At 41.8% G+C, this 17,744-nt stretch overlaps 1 protein-coding gene across 2 annotated transcripts in view; it reads left to right on the forward strand.

Moving 5' to 3' along the window:
- Positions 1-17,744, forward strand: part of LOC126484009 (3-hydroxy-3-methylglutaryl-coenzyme A reductase) — a 405,549-nt gene that overhangs the window by 353,463 nt on the left and 34,342 nt on the right. For both annotated transcript variants that reach the window (XM_050107329.1, XM_050107330.1), the window contains one exon: positions 16,927-17,014. In XM_050107329.1, the coding sequence (XP_049963286.1) occupies positions 16,927-17,014 (88 nt within the window). The remainder of the gene's footprint in view (positions 1-16,926; positions 17,015-17,744) is intronic.

Genomic DNA, 17,744 nt, shown 5'->3' on the forward strand with positions numbered 1-17,744 from the left:
AGAATAGCCTGTGTTGCTCATGTTCTTTGGATAGATGAGGGGGGGGGGGGGGGGAGGCTGTGAGTGTGAAACCACCAAAGCAGTCGATAACGATATGAAAGAGAGTGTATAAATTCTTAGGGTTAGTGTATGAGGAAGAACCACAATGGAAAGGACAGGAAGGAAGAAAAGTTATTTCAGAGGCTCAGACACACACACTGTTGCAATGCCGTGAGTAGAAGGTGGATAATATGATCAGCAGTTTTCTGCTGTCCTGTCTGTCACTAGGTAGCAATATTAAAGAGAGAGTTTCACAACGGAACGTATATCTATGCATCAGAGCGGCCTGTTGCGGTGATAAATTATAGACTAACAGGGAGCCGTGTAAAAAACGCACAATTTAACGTAAAATAGGCCGATTTCTGCGTCATTTTTCAGTTTTACATGCTAACAGTGGACATCCATGGGAACTTTGCGTCCTGTAATAGGAGTTGGGTTCCTGGAATTTACCTGGGAATTCCACGTTTCTTGATGTTAGCTTCGTGGAACATAGAAAGGAAAGAATATATCTTCTCAGGCTGTGTAGGAGATACGTTGATGTCTGTTTTGAAATTGTATGTGTGAATGCTCATGTTGACTGATAATACTGGAAATAGTTTGATACTGCGCTGTATTTTCATGTTACCATAACCTAATGGTATTGTACTGATCACAATACATAGCGTAATTACCGAGAGATGTGGCACCGTTGTAAGATATTGGACTCCCATTGCGGTAGTGCCATCCAGATTTAATTTTGTACGTCATTTCTCTAAATTTCTTAAAGGAAGACTACGGTCGCGAAAGTGTGCTTGCTTGCTTAACACTTTTCTTGGAGGGCGTAGAGCTCACTTTACTCTCTGGTGATGAAATGCTAATCACGTGAAAATGGAAATGTCGTGTGGCTAGGGCCTCCCGTCGGGTAGACCGTTCGCCTGGTGCAGGTCTTTCAATTTGACGCCACTTCGGCGACCTGCCCGTCGGTGGGGATGAAATGATGATGATTAGGACAACTGGGAATCGAACCCGGGCCCTTAGGATTGACAGTCTGTCACGCTGACCACTCAGCTACCGGGGCGAAAAGGATAACTTACTATGTTATTAAGAGGTCCTCGTAACAACAGCGACGACAAATGACTACAGTCTTTGTATTCACCTCTTTGGACGTCAGATTCGTAGTACACATGTTTATTTATTTGTTTATTTTTAATTCATCGTTTTAGCGACACTTGGCCTAATACTACTCCAGGAAAGTGTAGTGTCAATGTCTGTGAAAACCGCGTGTACCTGAATTCGTTGTTTATTGTGTTCGCTGATTTTCCTTTAATTCCTTATTTCTTAATTTGAAGTGTACATTGTTTTTTTCGAAGTAGAATTGATGATACACGTTTCCGCAATGTGGCGCTTCATTCATAGAATATTTGCTTGCAAGTTCACCGATGAAACGTCGTTTTTCCTACTGGCATCACCACAGCCCTAACAGTGTTATTAAAAATTCTCTAAAATAAAGATGCAAAAGTTTCACTTCCGTATGCAACATTTCCCTAACATTTGTAGTAGCTAGTAACGTTGCAGCAGTAACTAAATGGGGAACCAACCTGAATAAGAGTGTCTTTATTTTTCAAGAAAAGTTCTGATGTGCACCAAATGAAATTGAAATGCTCTCACCGTGAAGATGCAGATTGTAAAGAGAAAACCAACACTTGCACGGAGCAAGGGCAAATGACGCGGGCGAGAAGGGGCTCTCGAGCCTATATATAAAGTGGTTCCACGAATTTCCTACGTGAATCATTGCTTGTGTTCCCGTGCTGTTGGTGTGCTTATTTACACGCTGGAGCTTGTTCTTTCTGCCCTTCGTTGCAGACGTCATAAGAGCTCGCTGGCGATTGATATGGTTGGTGGCTTACAGCATTGATGGTACAGAAGTAACCTCCGCTTGCAGAGTGCAAATGAAGATGGCGGGAGTTTCTACGTCTTCAATACAATTCCGAAGGAGGCTCATCCCACTCACGCGAAGATCTTTCTCGTCGCACATAAACGTTACAATGAGAGCCCCTCCAGAGGTTGTAGGAATGAGGACGGAATGTTATTCTTGTGTATTCCTCTGAAAGAGTCTGCGTTTAACAAGTTTATTGTTGTGACGAGTTGCTCACAATGTAGTGGATCACCTTGAACACAAAAGCTTTGCTCGCATATTTAAAAAGATATCTCCAATGTGTAGTCGTAATTTTCCTTTAAACGTCGTGATAACTTGATTCTTTTTGCTTCCAATTAATATAAATTGAAATTTGCAGACGGATTGTTTAGCATGTATGAAAGTTATGTGTGTTGATATTCACGATCGTATGAAGCGTGCAGTAGATGCGGAATTTTTCGGAAAATTTACAAAGATTGTGCCAGCTCCTTATTCGCATGAAGTAATGAATGCTACGGAGATGGGATCTCAAATTTATTCCGCATTCCTAGATTTCCAGAAGGCTTTTGACACCGTTGCTCACAAGGAACTTTTAATCAAATTGGAGTAGTCCGAGCCGGCCGGTGTGCCTGTGCGGTTCTAGGCGCTTCAGTCTGGAACAGCGTGAATCCAGTCGGACTACTCAAAAAGGCTCTGAGCACTATGGGACTTAACATCTGAGGTCATCAGTCCCCTAGAACTTAGAACTACTTAAACCTAACTAACCTAAGGAAATCACACATAGCCATGCCCGAGGCAGGATTAGAACTTGCGACCGCAGCGGTCGCGCGGTTCCAGACTGAAGCGCCTAGAACCGCTCGCCCACTCTGGCCGGCTGAAATGTTTTAGGCCCTCTGCATTTACTGATCTGTATCGATAATTTAGGACACAGTCTGAGCAGACCTGTTAGATTGTTTGCAGATGATACTGTCATTTACTGTCCAGTAAAGTCATTCTAAGATCAAACCCAATTACAAAATGACTTACACACCATATCTGTATGGTGCGAAAAGAGACAGTTGTTTCTCAAAATGGAAAAATGTCATCCGCATGAGTACATGAAGAAACCCTTTAAGCCGGCTGGAGTGGCCGAGCGGTAGGCGCTTCAGTCTGGAACCGCGCGACCGCTACGGTCGCAAGTTCTAATCCTGCCTCGGGCATGGATGTGTGTGTCGTCCTTAGGTTAGTTAGGTTTAAGTAGTTCTAAGTTCTAGGGAACTGATGACCTCAGATGTTAAGTCCCATAGTGCTCAAAGCCATTTGAACCATTTTGAAATCCTTTAAATTTCGGTTACACCATAAATCACACAAATTTAAGGGCTGTAATTTCGACCAAATACCTACGAATCACAATTACGGACAACAAATTGGCTCGATCACGTACATAATGTTGTGGGGAAAGCGGACCAAAGAATACGTTTTATTAGAACGCTCAGAAGATGCAACAGGACTACTAAAGAGATTGCCTACACTACGCTTGTTCGTCCTCTGCTGTTGACGGAGGACATCGAAAAGTTCAAAACAGGGCTGCTCGTTTTGTTTTATTGCGAAATATGGTTGAGTATCACGGATATGATAAGCAAGTTTGGATGGCAATCATTAAAATAAAAGCGTTTTTCGTTGCGGCAGGATCTTCTCATGAAATTTCAACCACCAGCTTTCTCATCTGAAGGTGAAATTATTTTACTGTGGACAACGTACTTATCCAGTAATGATCAACAAAATAAAATAAGAGAAATCAGGCTCGTACAGAAAGACTGAAGTGTTCATTTCCCCCACGCCTTGTTAGAGAGTTGAACAGTAGAGAAGTAGTCTGAAGGTGGTTCGAAGAACCTTCTGCCAGGCACTTAAGTGTGAGTTGTAGGAACAAACAAGATCGTGGCTAACACTAAAATAGGCGCTACATGATGCAACTTACACTCCTAGCTTGGTTTTTATATTATTGATAAAAACTTCGTTTCAATAGTTCTCTCAGCGACAGAATCTCCGTTTTCAGACTAGAAGTAGCGAATATGTTCGTGAAAGGGCGTTCAGTTTGTATAGGAAAAAGAGGTCTCAGACATGCATAAATAATATGTGAAGTCGTCAGGAGAACAAAAAGGCTCTGATGAGTTTGATGTGATAGGAATACTTCAGTATTTTCTTTGCATCCATGTATGCTTTGAACAGCGATAGACTGAAATATTAGGAGTAAACAGGCGTCGATGTTTTTGCATCAGTCCGTGCGTAGCGTGCAGCTACACTCCTGGCTTTTAGGATATTTCCCAAGCGGCCAGAGGGGCGTGTTTGTTTCTTGTTGTCCGTGTACTCTTCTGTGTCAACTGTGTACTCTACCTCTGCCGCTTTGTTCCGAATTGGCGAAGGTTGGCAGTGCCCAAGAAACAAAGGATGAATGTTGCTCTGTGAGAAAAAATACAAATTTTCATCTCTATTCCGTTTTTGTTCATCATTGTGGTATTCCTCAAAATGAAAAATCTGTCACCGTCTGCGACACTTCAAGAGCGACAGTGGTATTGCATTTTTGCACAACTGGGTGTTATGAAGAGATTTAAAAAGCCACTGCTAGTTTCAGAAGTTCGGTTACTCCACATTTTATAGTGCTCTTTCACTCTACGAAATACGAGACCCCGCTAAACATTTTGAAGTAATTGTGGTGGAATACCTCCTTAGGTTCGCTGAACGTTTGCTCGGTGATGGGGTTTTGAACTGTTAGTGACGGACCTCTCGGTAGCTAACGCCTTCGTGGTAGTCGCCGACAACCTAAATTGTCCAGTTTACAGGGTGTAGTCGATGCTGCCGATTAGCTAGCTGCTCACACAAATGCTCTTCCGCTCTTTTTGGTGTTGCCTTTTGCGGGTTGCTTCTATCAGTCATTTTTCACACCTTTTGGGCTCCCATCTTGAGTTTGGAGAGAAGAGTCTTTTAGATGCAGTGAGATCTAGATTGTTATTATGTGTATTATGAATGGAGAGGAGAGAATTGTATGAAATTTCAGAGAGATTACTGAAAAGTTCTTATCAGTAAGTCATTACTCTACCGCCGCAAACGGATTGTTTATTGCGGAAAATTTGTGTACGTGATATGAGACTTCAGCTCTGTTGGTACAGCAGGATACAAGATGCGAACCGAAGCATACAGTACTGACTGACCGTTTACATTTGAAAGCAGTTTGCTTCCAGTTCGATGCAGTTCATTGGGTCTTTTTCACGAAAAGCCTCGTATGCGCTACTGACAGCATGCCGGAACTCCTATTCTATCGGCATACAAGTAGCTCATCCCCAAGTCTTGTATGTTCACCAAGCAACGACGGAATATTTCATTAATGCTAGAAGCCACTTACGCTGTCGTAAAGACTGGTGAGTCAATGAGAACAAAAACTTCTTCGTGAGAGAATAGTGTTATGACTGTAAGAAAGTAACAAATCTATAACCTGTATAAAGTCCTGACGAAATAGCGTTTATCATATTTTTATAATTTTTTTCTTAAGAGCGAGAAGGGTGAAATTTCGGATGAGGAGGCAGGGGGCTGATGGTGTCATACTCATTGCCTTTTCTGTAAGTTTAAAACTTTCTGGCAGAAGGGGGAAAGAAAACTTCCATGTGACTGCAAAACTGTGTTGGTCGAAGTGCGTAAATTCAAATGTTACACAATTTTTATACAGTTTGCGGGCGGCTGTGAGGCATTAACGATTGCGTATTAAAACCTTAAAATGCACGGAAATTATGATCTGTATGTGTATAACTTGTTCGTTCTACAAGCATCGGAAAACTTTGCGAACAAATTTTCAATTAGTGCGTATTGCACTCGTATGTCGAAGTGACTTAAAACTGTTTTTTTTTCCTTTCTTTCGTGTTTTTTTTTCCTTGCACCAGTTGCGATTCTTTTTGCCCCCGACTTCGTGACGCAGTGTTCTGTGCTGCGCGAAATCAACATAATATTTGGATGACGACGACGTCGGCTGTTACTCCTCTGTTTATCTGTGAAAGACTTCATATGCGCCGCTTCGTCTTCCATGAGGCAAAACGAAACGATCTCAGCCGTCATTGAAGTACGTCGATGGGACCATCTCAGAAGATTAAAAGAAACGTAGGTATGCGACGGACGCCGTTACTTATGGTAAGGACAGACAGCGAGTTCCACTCGCAGTGAGGACGGCTGTGAAAATCGTACCTGCGTTTGGCTCGTCGTCTGTGTAGGAAGCGCTTTGTATGAAAGGAAAGTATCTGTATTATAGGAAAAAAATAAAATTTAAACGTGTGAGCGGGCAATCGCCATACTTTTTTCCGTTTCGTGTGGAAAAAAGCTATTGATTGAAATGAGAACAAAGAGGAATCTGAATTTCTCACGCATAAGATAAGCAAGGCATTTCGGGAAATATGGCCACACAAATGAAAAAAATTACATAGTCAAGGTCGCATTATGATTGAGAAGACAAAGTTTCTTTACCCACCCATGAAAGCCCGCGTTGTAATTATTACATTCTTTTGGTAGTATCTTTTCGTGTATGTTGTTAAATTATAGGGAGAAAAAAAAAAGCTCGGACATGTTTACGAACATGTTAACTTGCTTCAACTACGTCGTATTTTTGCTCGTCTCCGTTTCAGTGACAAACTCAAGCGAACCCTCACTTTGATTCGGGTTGCTAACACGCCTTTCTTTCCTTCGTGGAGAGTGTTACATACTTTTCTGGAACAAGGGACACACTAGACCTAATGGCTCGGGAGATCGTACCACTCTCCTTCTGGCCTGTTTCTACGTATTTCCCTTTCTCTTCTGCACAGCAGATGTTTCCAGTTACGAAATTTACAACATACAGCGCAAGATGGCAGTCGCCGTATAGCAGCTCCGGCTGGAACGTTAGGTAGTGGATGGTTTGTTTGCTTCTAGAGGTGTCTGTGAGGAAGAAGAAGCACTCAAAAGTTCCGTAACCCTAAAGAGATACTTGCATTTCGTAAATACTATGGAGGAAATCCGAAGCTACAACGTTATAACCAGCTTGAGAGTGACTCTTGGATATCTTTCTCACATCTAACGGTGCTAATAATTGTTGGTTTACTTGACGCCCTTTGTAGATACAAGATAAGAACCACAAAGCTATTGAAAAATATCAAAGAAGAGGAGAAAATACCATGTCAAGAAAGTAAATACCCATCTAGAATAAAATTCTCAATAACAACGAGACAAAACTTGAAAAAATCAGTATGAGGAGGCAGCAATATGTTATTTCAAATGAGCGTTTGATATCTCTAATTAAAGAATCATGCAGGTGAAGGGTTTAGCAGTCGTTTGTATGTTTGTGTTCTCTTAACTAAGCCATACACTTTTACCTTGAGATTAGTCAAAAAGAAGGAAAAAGTTTGACTTGGGGGTTCTAGAAGACGTATTCCGTTAGAGCGGAAGGAGGGCGGTGGTTTGTAGAAATATTTAAAAGAGGCGAAATTTTGTTTTATAATGAAACGAATATTCCCAGAACAGTTACAGTGATCATCGATATTCAGCGTTTTGTGTAGCTATGTACTAACAGTTCTTAATTCTGTGCATTTACGTTCGTTAAATGAAAAGTGCGCGTCCTCCGTCCATAAGACGTTTGACAGCTAGTCCGCAATATCTGTCCTTCGTACCAGTCAGTAAATGATCAGCAGTAGATTCTGAATGCCAGTTGTGCTACGAGTCTCTGCAAAAAGTAACTATATTGGCAAGAAATCTGTTCATTATTTAAAATAGTCGTACGTATCTCATATCATTACTGTAAAAATAGCACAATGATACTGTTAGCTTTCCGAATCATTGATTTTCTATTTCGTATCGGTTACCCGGTAGTTTTGTTCTTTGTATGATAGCAGTCATGTTAAACTACAGTTGCCACGTCGAATGAAATCTGATGTGGATGTTGTCTCACGTATCCTGGTTTTAACACGCAGGAAAAGAAAAGCTCGACTTCTGTTAATGAACAATTCTCACGAGATGTTTGTACCAGCTCGGAAGAGATCGCACTACAAGACATTTTTAAAAATCATTAAATTTTGATTCTCAGTTGATAATGACCAAAAACAATACTTAATCTTCGACTGTCATATCCAAAACAAACAAAATAAATAAAAAGAACGAACGTTTGCTCTTGCGAAGCGTAATCTAGCCTCATCTGCGTTTGAGCTGTATGCCACGGCAATTATTTAATATCAAGTGTATTGACTGTAACAAGATTATTGTTTTGAAGATGGCTTTTTTGCTGGAGATATGAAGTGAAGGATCTCGGAAAGATTGTTCTTGCCGAAATGTGATTTATAATTTCGTAGCTTTCGACATAGATTACATTACATTTATCGTTTTCCACGGATCCCTTGGAGAGGAGTCCCTGGGACGTGGAAAGAGTCAAAGGTCTGTTTTTTCACTCAGATACACGGATATTGTACAGTTTTAATGCAGACAGTGTTATTAGCTATAGTCCTTGTGAAGATATTTTTCGATGGAGTAGAACGAGTTGGCCAACAGGAAGTTCTTTAATTCACTCTGAAGCCAATCTTTATCACTTTATCACATTTCTTAGAACCGGCTGCCAGAATTGAAGTACAACATACTGAATCTTATGGGGATGACCTGTCAGACTCGTAGTCTGTGAAAGGGAGGGCAGGGGGACGTGCAGTGCTGCGCGAGACGTAATAACAGCTTCCGAGCGGGGTCAGCAGGCGAAGGGCTCTGTTGAATGCCTCCCAGTGGATTTCGGGAGCGATGCAACTCTTCGTTCGCGATTATTGCGTAATCCGACGGGGAGATTCTGCGAGAGGGGTCCTGCCTGGCGGCTTATCTGGCGGACAGCAAACTGACATTTGTGGCGGCAGCCGCGGCGGCTGTCTATTTGTGTAGCTGTGACGGCGCTGGCCGTCCACTAGCCGGCGTCACGTGGCCAGTCGGTGAGCCGGTTCGCTGCCGGGGAGCAGTCTGGCCGCGCAGCTGCGTCGCAGACGCCGTGCCCGCTCTCACACAAACGAGACCGACCGGAGTACTTGCTCCTTCCAGCGACCACACTCCACCCACCACCCTACCCCTCCTCGATCACTGTACGGGCGATAAGAGCTCAAGAAGTAAGCTACGCCTGTCACACGTAGTGCTGGTGGAAGGGGAATGAGTCACGCGTTATGCTCCTCGCACTGACCAGTTCTCGAATTCCTGTAATGTGCGTCGGGGAGGACACTTTTCATTGTACTGTACAGTAAGGTTTCACCGCTTTCCACTGACACATCGAAGTTGTGTAGGGCAATAGTACAAGTTGTTAGTAGTCATAACTCCTGCGAAATAATCCTGTACAGGACGCGAAAGTGCTCTATTTTTCTGCCAGCCACCTGACTTTGCCTTCAGTCTCTACAGGGCCGATAAATTTTCTCAAAAATTAGGAGTCGTTCTTCGGATGTTAGCAAAAACAATTTTAATTAAAAACGTGACCTTTCGCGTTGCCTCTCTTTTAATACATTTGTAGTCTCATTAGTCAGGCATGATCTGGATCTCACACGCTTAAGTAATCGTTGGTCACATTTAAGTTTTCGCAGAAACCAACGAAAGAAAAGCTATTTCGGTACAAATCACTTGACTGCCTCTGGGAATATTCGCCTACAAAATTTGTACTCTTCTACACTCGTTCGAACCAATTCTGGAAACATAACCTATGTGATCCGAAGTGTCCGGACACCACTATGTGATGTGGAACTGAAGGTTAGATGTAGCGAAAGGCGGAGTCACCAGTATAAAAGATGGGGAGTGTTGTGTCTTCATTAGTCAAGCTCCCCCAAGTTGCCTGTCGGTGATGTGGCTGCGAAGTGGAAATGCCAGGCAGACCTCATGTATTGACGGACAGGGATCGTCGAGCAAGGAGCTACTTTTCGAAAATCTCACGAAATCAGCGGGAAGCACTTGTGAGTTTCGAGGTGCTGGCAGCAGTCCAGATAGGACAATGGCTATGTTGCTATGTTTAGGGAATTAAATGGTTCAAATGGCTCCACTATGGAACTTAACATCTGAGGTCATCAGTTTCCTAGACTTAGAACTACTTAAACCTAACTAACCTAAGGACATCACACACATCCATGCCCGAGGCAGGATTCGAACCTGCGACCGTAGCAGCAGCGCGGTTCCGGACTAAAGCGCGTTGAACCGCTCGGCCGGCTAGGGAATTAAAAATATAAATAGTGTATAGTTGTTGAACAGCTCCTCTTCAGACACACATTTCTGTACCCATTGATAAGCGACCCTTGAACTGGGGTAAAGAGCGACCCCACTGGACAGTGGATGACGTAAAACGATTGATTTGAACTGATGAATTACACTGTATGCTATGGAAATCCGGTGGAAGAGTTTAAGTTTGGCGAATGCCTTGGACAAGTTACCTGCCATCATGTTTCGTGCCAACAGCGAAGTATGGAGGGAGTGGTGTTTACGATATGGGGGTGTTTCTCGTGGTGGGGGTGTAGTCGCCTTACGCGCTTCCGTAAGCTCTAAATGCAGGAGGTTATGAACACAGTGTATACTGTGTATAGGAGAGGAACATTTCGGAGACGAAGATCGTATCAGAATGACAGTCCACCCTGTCATAAAGCAGCATCTCCGAGTCAATGGTTTGTGGACAGTAACATTCCAGAAATGGGTTCGCCAACCCAGAGTCTCGACCTGAATCCGGTGGAACACTTTTGGAATGAGTTAGTATGTCGACTTAGCCCACGACGTCACTAACTTTTCTGGTGTCGGCTCTTAAGGAAGAACGGGCTGCCATCTCTCCACAGACATTCAGACACCTCACTGAGTGTCCCCATCAGAGGTCAAACCATCATAAGGGAGAAGGATAGAATCATCTCACATTTATGTCCACTAATAGGTTCAAAAATGGTTCGAATGGCTCTAAGCACTATGGGACTCATCTGAGGTCATCAGTCCCCTAGACTTAGAACTACTTAAACCTAACTAACCTAAGGACATCACATACACCCATGCCCCAGGCAGGATTCGAACCTGCGACCGTAGCAACAGCGCGGTTCCGGACTGAAGCGCCTAGAACAGCTCGGTCACAGAGGCCGGCCACTAATAGGTGTCCAGATGCTTTCGATTGGATAGTGTACCTGCCATTTGTTTATTCTTTTCTTGTTTCCACCCAAGCTTCCACAGCAGTCGTCACATTTTAATGTAACACTACCGATATAGCGTCACACTAAAGGCGTTATACGCTGTTAAGTGTGTAACTGACGAATGGTACAGGAATACTGAGATACCTATACACCAATATGCTTTAAAATCAGATATGTAGGGTAACGGAGCGGTATTTTTATTGCCTGGTAACCCATAATGCATGATGGCGTAGGTAATATGCTATGAACGACATGCTATTCTGGGTAGGTAACGCCTGCCAATTTGGTTTTCACCGTTTTATTTAACCGAGTGATTTGGCACTGTGCTTTAGTCTTTTAACTCATATTCAGGAGGAGCGGATTTCGAATTTTCGTACTGCCACTCTCTTCTTTCTTTCTTGCAGATTTTGGCAGGGTAGTAGTTCTCGTCCAGTCAACAGCGACTTCATTTAGATTGAACTGTCTCAGTCTCAGCATGTTGATATTTACCTCTAGTCAGCGGGAAATCCAAAGAAATCTCGTAAGTCAGCGCCATTGGTTCGGTACTCGGACTCGGCTCCTCTCGAACGCCGTTCTAGAGTCGTAATTACAACTCATTGCTCGTTATCAGCGATGTACCGTTTCGCGCACAGAGAACACATTTCTGTCAGTCGCCAGCGCACGACGCGTCTACCCGTAGCGCGGTCTTGAACGGACGCATCGATCATCCGAAATCAAACGGTCGTCACTCAGAAACCTGCTTCAACGCAACACTACTAGGTATCAGTGATAGTGATGTACCCATGCCTCTTCGGTCTATGAATCAACCTTCTCAACTAATTTCCGAAGAACAAATAATTTGGCGTGATGGACCTCTTAGATTTGTAGTTTGACAGTTACCCATTCATCTATCAAGTCAGGCCGTTGCACTTGATTGAAAATACCCGTCCTATGTCGCTTATCTACCAATAAGTTAACGACACGTGTTGCGCCCTAACGCTCAAACTCTTTCTTTTTGCAAAACAGCAGATAACGCTTCTGTTCTGGTTCGATCTTCAGCTAAATACTTATCGATTAACATTGGGCAGAAAATGCGCACCCGGCATCTTCGCCAGTATTCCCTCTTCCTCTTGGTTAAAGTTGTGTTTTGGACCGGGACTCGAGCCTAGGGCATTTTCATCCAGGAGTGCTAGTCCTGCAGGGCATGCGGGACAACTTCCTTAAAGTCTGGAACGTGGAGTTAGTTACAGGCGGAAGTAAAACTATGAAGGCACGTCGTGAGTCGTGCTTAATTCACTCGGTAGAGCACCTCACGGCGAAAGGCAATCTCCCAGTTTCGAGTCCCGGTCTGGCAAACAATTTTAATATACCTGGGAGTTTCAAATCGGCGCACACCCCGACAGATTATGTACCTCGGAACGTTATAACGAAACTAAATTGAAGGGAACAAAAGTTGAGGGTGCGACTGTCAAATTAGCTTCCCATCGGTGAGTATGGGCAATCCAGAGAACTTACCGAAAAGAGTAGATAAGCTACTTAGGCAGCCGTTTGTCCAAGCAAGAAAAGACAATGTTGTGTGTCTCAACAGAGGCGGGAGTGAAGCGGTTTTCCAGCAAGGTAGTTGATTTGGTGGATGAGTACTTGCTGCCTAAGAAACAAAATTAAATATTGTAGCTGAAGCTACTTAAATAATAGAATCTAGAGTAGAAACCCATCATTGTCAATGAAATAGGTCTCTTTGAGTCATTGGCTTAGGATTAATGAATGTTTATGAAAATACAAGAAAAGAAATGGCCGTACATGTTAAGATCATCATCATTGTCGTCGTTGTCGTCATCATCATAATCATCATCATCATCATTAATATATCCCACGTCGTTCCATCTAAGTCGACGTGTCAGCGAACGAAGCTTGTCCACCAATTACGGTCCTTTTAAACTTCACTCTCTCTTCGATGCTGTCCCAAGTATGTCCTCTCTGCTCAACGTGAGATTTCACCATAACCTAGTATCTGAGTCTTGATCGTCCTCTTGATCTTTTAACCCTGAGTTTCAAATTATGCAGTTGTTTTGGTAGCCCGTTAGCACGCGTGTGCCGCATACGTTCATACCCTCTCACATATATCATAAAACAATGTGGTCAAAGTTACCGAGCATATAACAATTGAATTGACGATTGGGAGGTCTGCTGCTTTTCATTACAAAATTTGAAAGAAGCTTACACCAAAAAAGCCTGCCGGCGATCTCTTAGTATTTAGCGCCGATTACCCCTGTACCCAGAGATTCCGTAGTAGTGACTAGATGAATTTTCCGCAGCTAGTAAATCGTGCTAGCCTATATAATTTAGAAGACTGGTGTAAAACCTCCGGAATATTGTTCAAAATTGAAACCTAGAAGCTCGAAGGAGTTATTTTCCAGAAGATAACAATTATCTCGCAAGAGCGGCAGCCGTCCCGTGCCCATGTTCTTATTTCCCAGCGGAGGGGGTCAAATACTCGGTAGATTTTCCCTTTGACCTGCTAATCTTTCTTGGCAGTCCACTGTGGCTAGTTTCCAAAAATAAAATGACCTTGTCATGAAAGCTATACTGGTGACACCGCTGTTGCCATCGTCTGGTACGTGTACTGGTGTATAATAGTTCACCGTTTTCAGCCGGTGCCCGAGTCAAAGCTCGACCTTTGAAGGAATTCTCTATTCACTTCGTCAGGAGGTGACAAGAGTGCCCGGGCGGACGCGTCTGTTAACCCAGCAGTGGGCTGGTTTGCTATTTGCTGGTCATCTGAGATATGCGCCAATGCGGGAAGTGGGCAGTGAAAGCAGCGTAACCCCCACTTGCTCCCACCTGGCAGATTTAAGAAGAACGATGACTGTCACAGCACCACCACTTCCGTCTGAAATAAATTTTTTTTACGCTTCGTTTCTACCGCCTAGCTTCAGATTTCACTAACATCATAGCCACTGCCTGTTAAATTTACGAGTGCATATCCGATTTTTTTTTTTTTTAACTGAGGCCCAGTAAGTCGAAGTACAAGAAGTTTTTCGCATTTGACTTTTCCACGTTTCTAAACGTATTATAATGTATATGTTTAGTACAGACTAGGATACGTCTGTTCTGCACAATTTTCGTCACTTTCTTGTAAACATGCAAAATACCCTCAACACGAGGCAGTCTTTTACTGAACGAAACATCTCTTTAATTTTCTGTGGTACCATTTATACCTACGTATACATTTTATTCTCTCTGAGGACAGTATACTGAACAATATTACATCAATATTTATATCATTTTCAGACTAATAATTAGATATAGTATGTTTTTATGTTGGTTAGTACCTCCAAGTACACGTGACAAGAGCAAGGCATTAATGCTTAATTTCCCCTTGGGCACCAGGACAGGTGACGAAACATGGACTGAATGCAAAATGGTTGGTCTAATCAGAAAGGCATAGTCCACTTAATGGTGTGGTTACGACCATGCAGAAAACATCAGGTAGTAAATTTGTGACATGTTTGCAGGAAGACTGTTCGATGCAGAGAAAAAACAACTCTCACACTGCTGTGTGTACATATTATGGTATCACATATAAAAATATCGGCACTTATATCCATTACACCCTATATATTCTTCAGCAGTGGGTTGGTTTGCTATTTATTGGTCATCCAGAGAATGCACAGGTGGGGGAAATGGGCACCAAAAGCAGTGTAACCTCCCCTTCACCCACTGCTAGCGACCTGAGACAGATTTAAGACAGATTTAAGGGGTGGAAGAAGAGTGTCTAAAATGTCACCTATTCCCAGCTGGCTTCCAGGGACAACAAAAATTTGTTTTTCGGTGTTTCATGTAATTATTGAATGGATTCAAAAATTTAAGATGCTGTCATACTCTACTTATTAAGAGAGATAATCTTACATTAAAGATGTAAGACAGTAAGTCAAGTATTAAATTAAGAAACTGAATACATGTCTTGAGGTAGCCTAATTCACAACATAGAAATTATACAGATTGTATACATCCAGTATTTGAGAGTGAGAGCACTTAGCAACTTCTGACAAAACACACACTTTCAAACACCCTTGAAACTTTTGCTGGTCAATAACCCCCCCCTACACACACACACAATAATATATATATATATATATATATATATATATATATATATATATATATATATATATATATATGGAAGGAAACATTCCACGTGGGAAAAATTATATATATATATATATATATATAAAAACAAAGATGATGTGACTTACCAAATGAAAGTGCTGGCAGGTCGACAGACACACAAACATACACACAAAATTCAAGCTTTCGCAACAAACTGTTGCCTCATCAGGAAAGAGGGAAGGGAGGGAAAGACGAAAGGAAGTGGGTTTTAAGGGAGAGGGTAAGGAGTCATTCCAATCCCGGGAGCGGAAAGACTTACCTTAATGACTCCTTCCCTCTTTCCTGATGAGGCAACAGTTTGTTGCGAAAGCTTGAATTTTGTGTGTATGTTTGTGTTTGTTTGTGTGTCTGTCGACCTGCCAGCACTTTCATTTGGTAAGTCACATCATCTTTGTTTTTAGATAATATTTCCTACGTGGAATGTTTCCCTATATATATATATATATATATATATATATATATATATATATATATATATATCACTTACTACATTTTCACTGTTCATGTAGCAAAACTTCAGCATAATGCCTGACTTTTTAATTTATTATTTCTTTATTATTAACTGTTTTACAGTAGAATTTTCAGACAGTATCCACATGTGCCACTGAATCAACCTTGCAAAATTGTGTTATTGTACAATCCAGTGTCCGCCCCCATAGCTGAGTGGTCAGTGCGACAAAGTGTCATGCCAAGGGGTGTGGGTTCGATTCCCAGCTGGGTCGGAGATTTTCTCCACTCAGGGACTGGGTGTCGTGTTGTCTCTATCATCATCATCTCGTCCCCATCGACATGCAAGACGCCGAAATGGCGTCAACTCAAAAGACTTGCACTAGCTGACAGGCTTACCCGACGATACGCCCTAGCGACATGACATTTCCATTTGTACAATCCGGTTCAGGCAGTATGGTATCATAAACATAGGTTTTGACTTGTTCATTAGTCTGTTAGTTGAATAGTCCAAAACTAATAAAACCGATGTAATTACAGCAATCTTCAGCCATAAAGATTTTATGTGCTTAACATCTAATAGTTCTTATCGTAAGGTTTGAAACCTGCAACTGTGGTTCCAAGAGAATGATGTTTAAGGGTACTTGAAGCTCTAGTCATCAAATTTACCAGATATCAACCTAGTCGGACACATTGGAATGTCATTGAGTGACAGCTTAAAGCTCACTAACCACCTCCTCATTGTCTAAGAAAATTATGCGACTGTACACAGACATCAAATGCCGTCTATCTCTTGACTGCATGCCAAAGTGTTGTAGAATAGGGCCCAGAGGATCAAACACTATTGTGTAGGGTGACCACAGTATTATATAACACCACTGTGTTGTCTGTACATATGTTTTATATAGTCTTAGAAAAGAAAATTAAAATAAAGAAGTTGTGATGTTGACTGAAAAAATATTTTGCTGGTTTAGTGAGCAAAGCAGTGACCTGCTTCAATAGGGTATGGGACAAATTCTCTGGTCTCTTGTGAGATCAAGAAAGACTACCAGATAAGGATTTTTTTTATATGTTTGGCATTATGTATCATTATTTTCTTTTTAAACATTTGAAATATTTGTCCATCGAGATCACAGTTTTACAAAGAAGTTTTGCATGGAAAGGACTTACTGTGTAAAATCCAAACTATAATATTTTTAACATGGTGAATTCCTGCTATTTACAGGGGAAAATTGTGTCTTGTTTCAGGTATTGCCGGACTCTTTACTGTCTTCTCCAGTTTTGTATTCAGCACAAGTGTCATCAATGTTCTTCACAGTGATATATCTGATCTCAAGTAAGTTATCATGATTTAGATATCTGGTACAAAGTCTGTAGGTGCTCTTACAAGATGGTCAAGTGCTGGACCTGTAACCAGAAATTTTAGCCATCAAATCCTGTTCTAACCAGTCTGCTTTCAGTATTTCATGGTTTTCATATCTCAAGCTGAACTTGGGCAGTTCCTTCAATAAAGTTATCATAAATCTTTCTCTCTTAACCTCATTTAAACTGAATTATAAGATTATTAGTGCTTGATGTTGATAATGCTGTTATTCAAAATACCAAAAGCACCTTACACATTCACTGTTAACTGGAAGTACATGAGATGATGCTCAGGTCTTTCATTGTCTCCTGTTTCTTGATTTTTTTTTTTTGTGATTGAGCTATGATTAAAAACAGTGTATTCCATTTGAAGTTATTGAAACAATAGATTAAATGTTTGGGGGAAAGATTCTGAATTTTTGTTTTGTTTTACTGAGCATGATCTTCTGTTTGGTCTGCTACTGTGGCAGATTTGCTTGGAGATTTCAAGCAGCCTTAAGCTATCCTCTTACCTTGCATGTTTAAAACAATAGCTGCTATTCAGTTCTTTGCTGGTTTTTTTCTGTTTGCTTCTGTTGATGGTGATTGTTGTTTGTTGTGGTAATTGTGCATGCACTGCCTCTATATGATTTATATCCATATTTTTTTAGTGCTGTCTTTTACTGCTTTTTTTTAAACTACTGTACTTCAGATGTTTTTGTACC

Source organism: Schistocerca serialis, chromosome 6 (genome assembly GCF_023864345.2).
Source record: "Schistocerca serialis cubense isolate TAMUIC-IGC-003099 chromosome 6, iqSchSeri2.2, whole genome shotgun sequence".
In the NCBI taxonomy this organism is placed as follows: Eukaryota; Metazoa; Arthropoda; class Insecta; order Orthoptera; family Acrididae; genus Schistocerca; species Schistocerca serialis.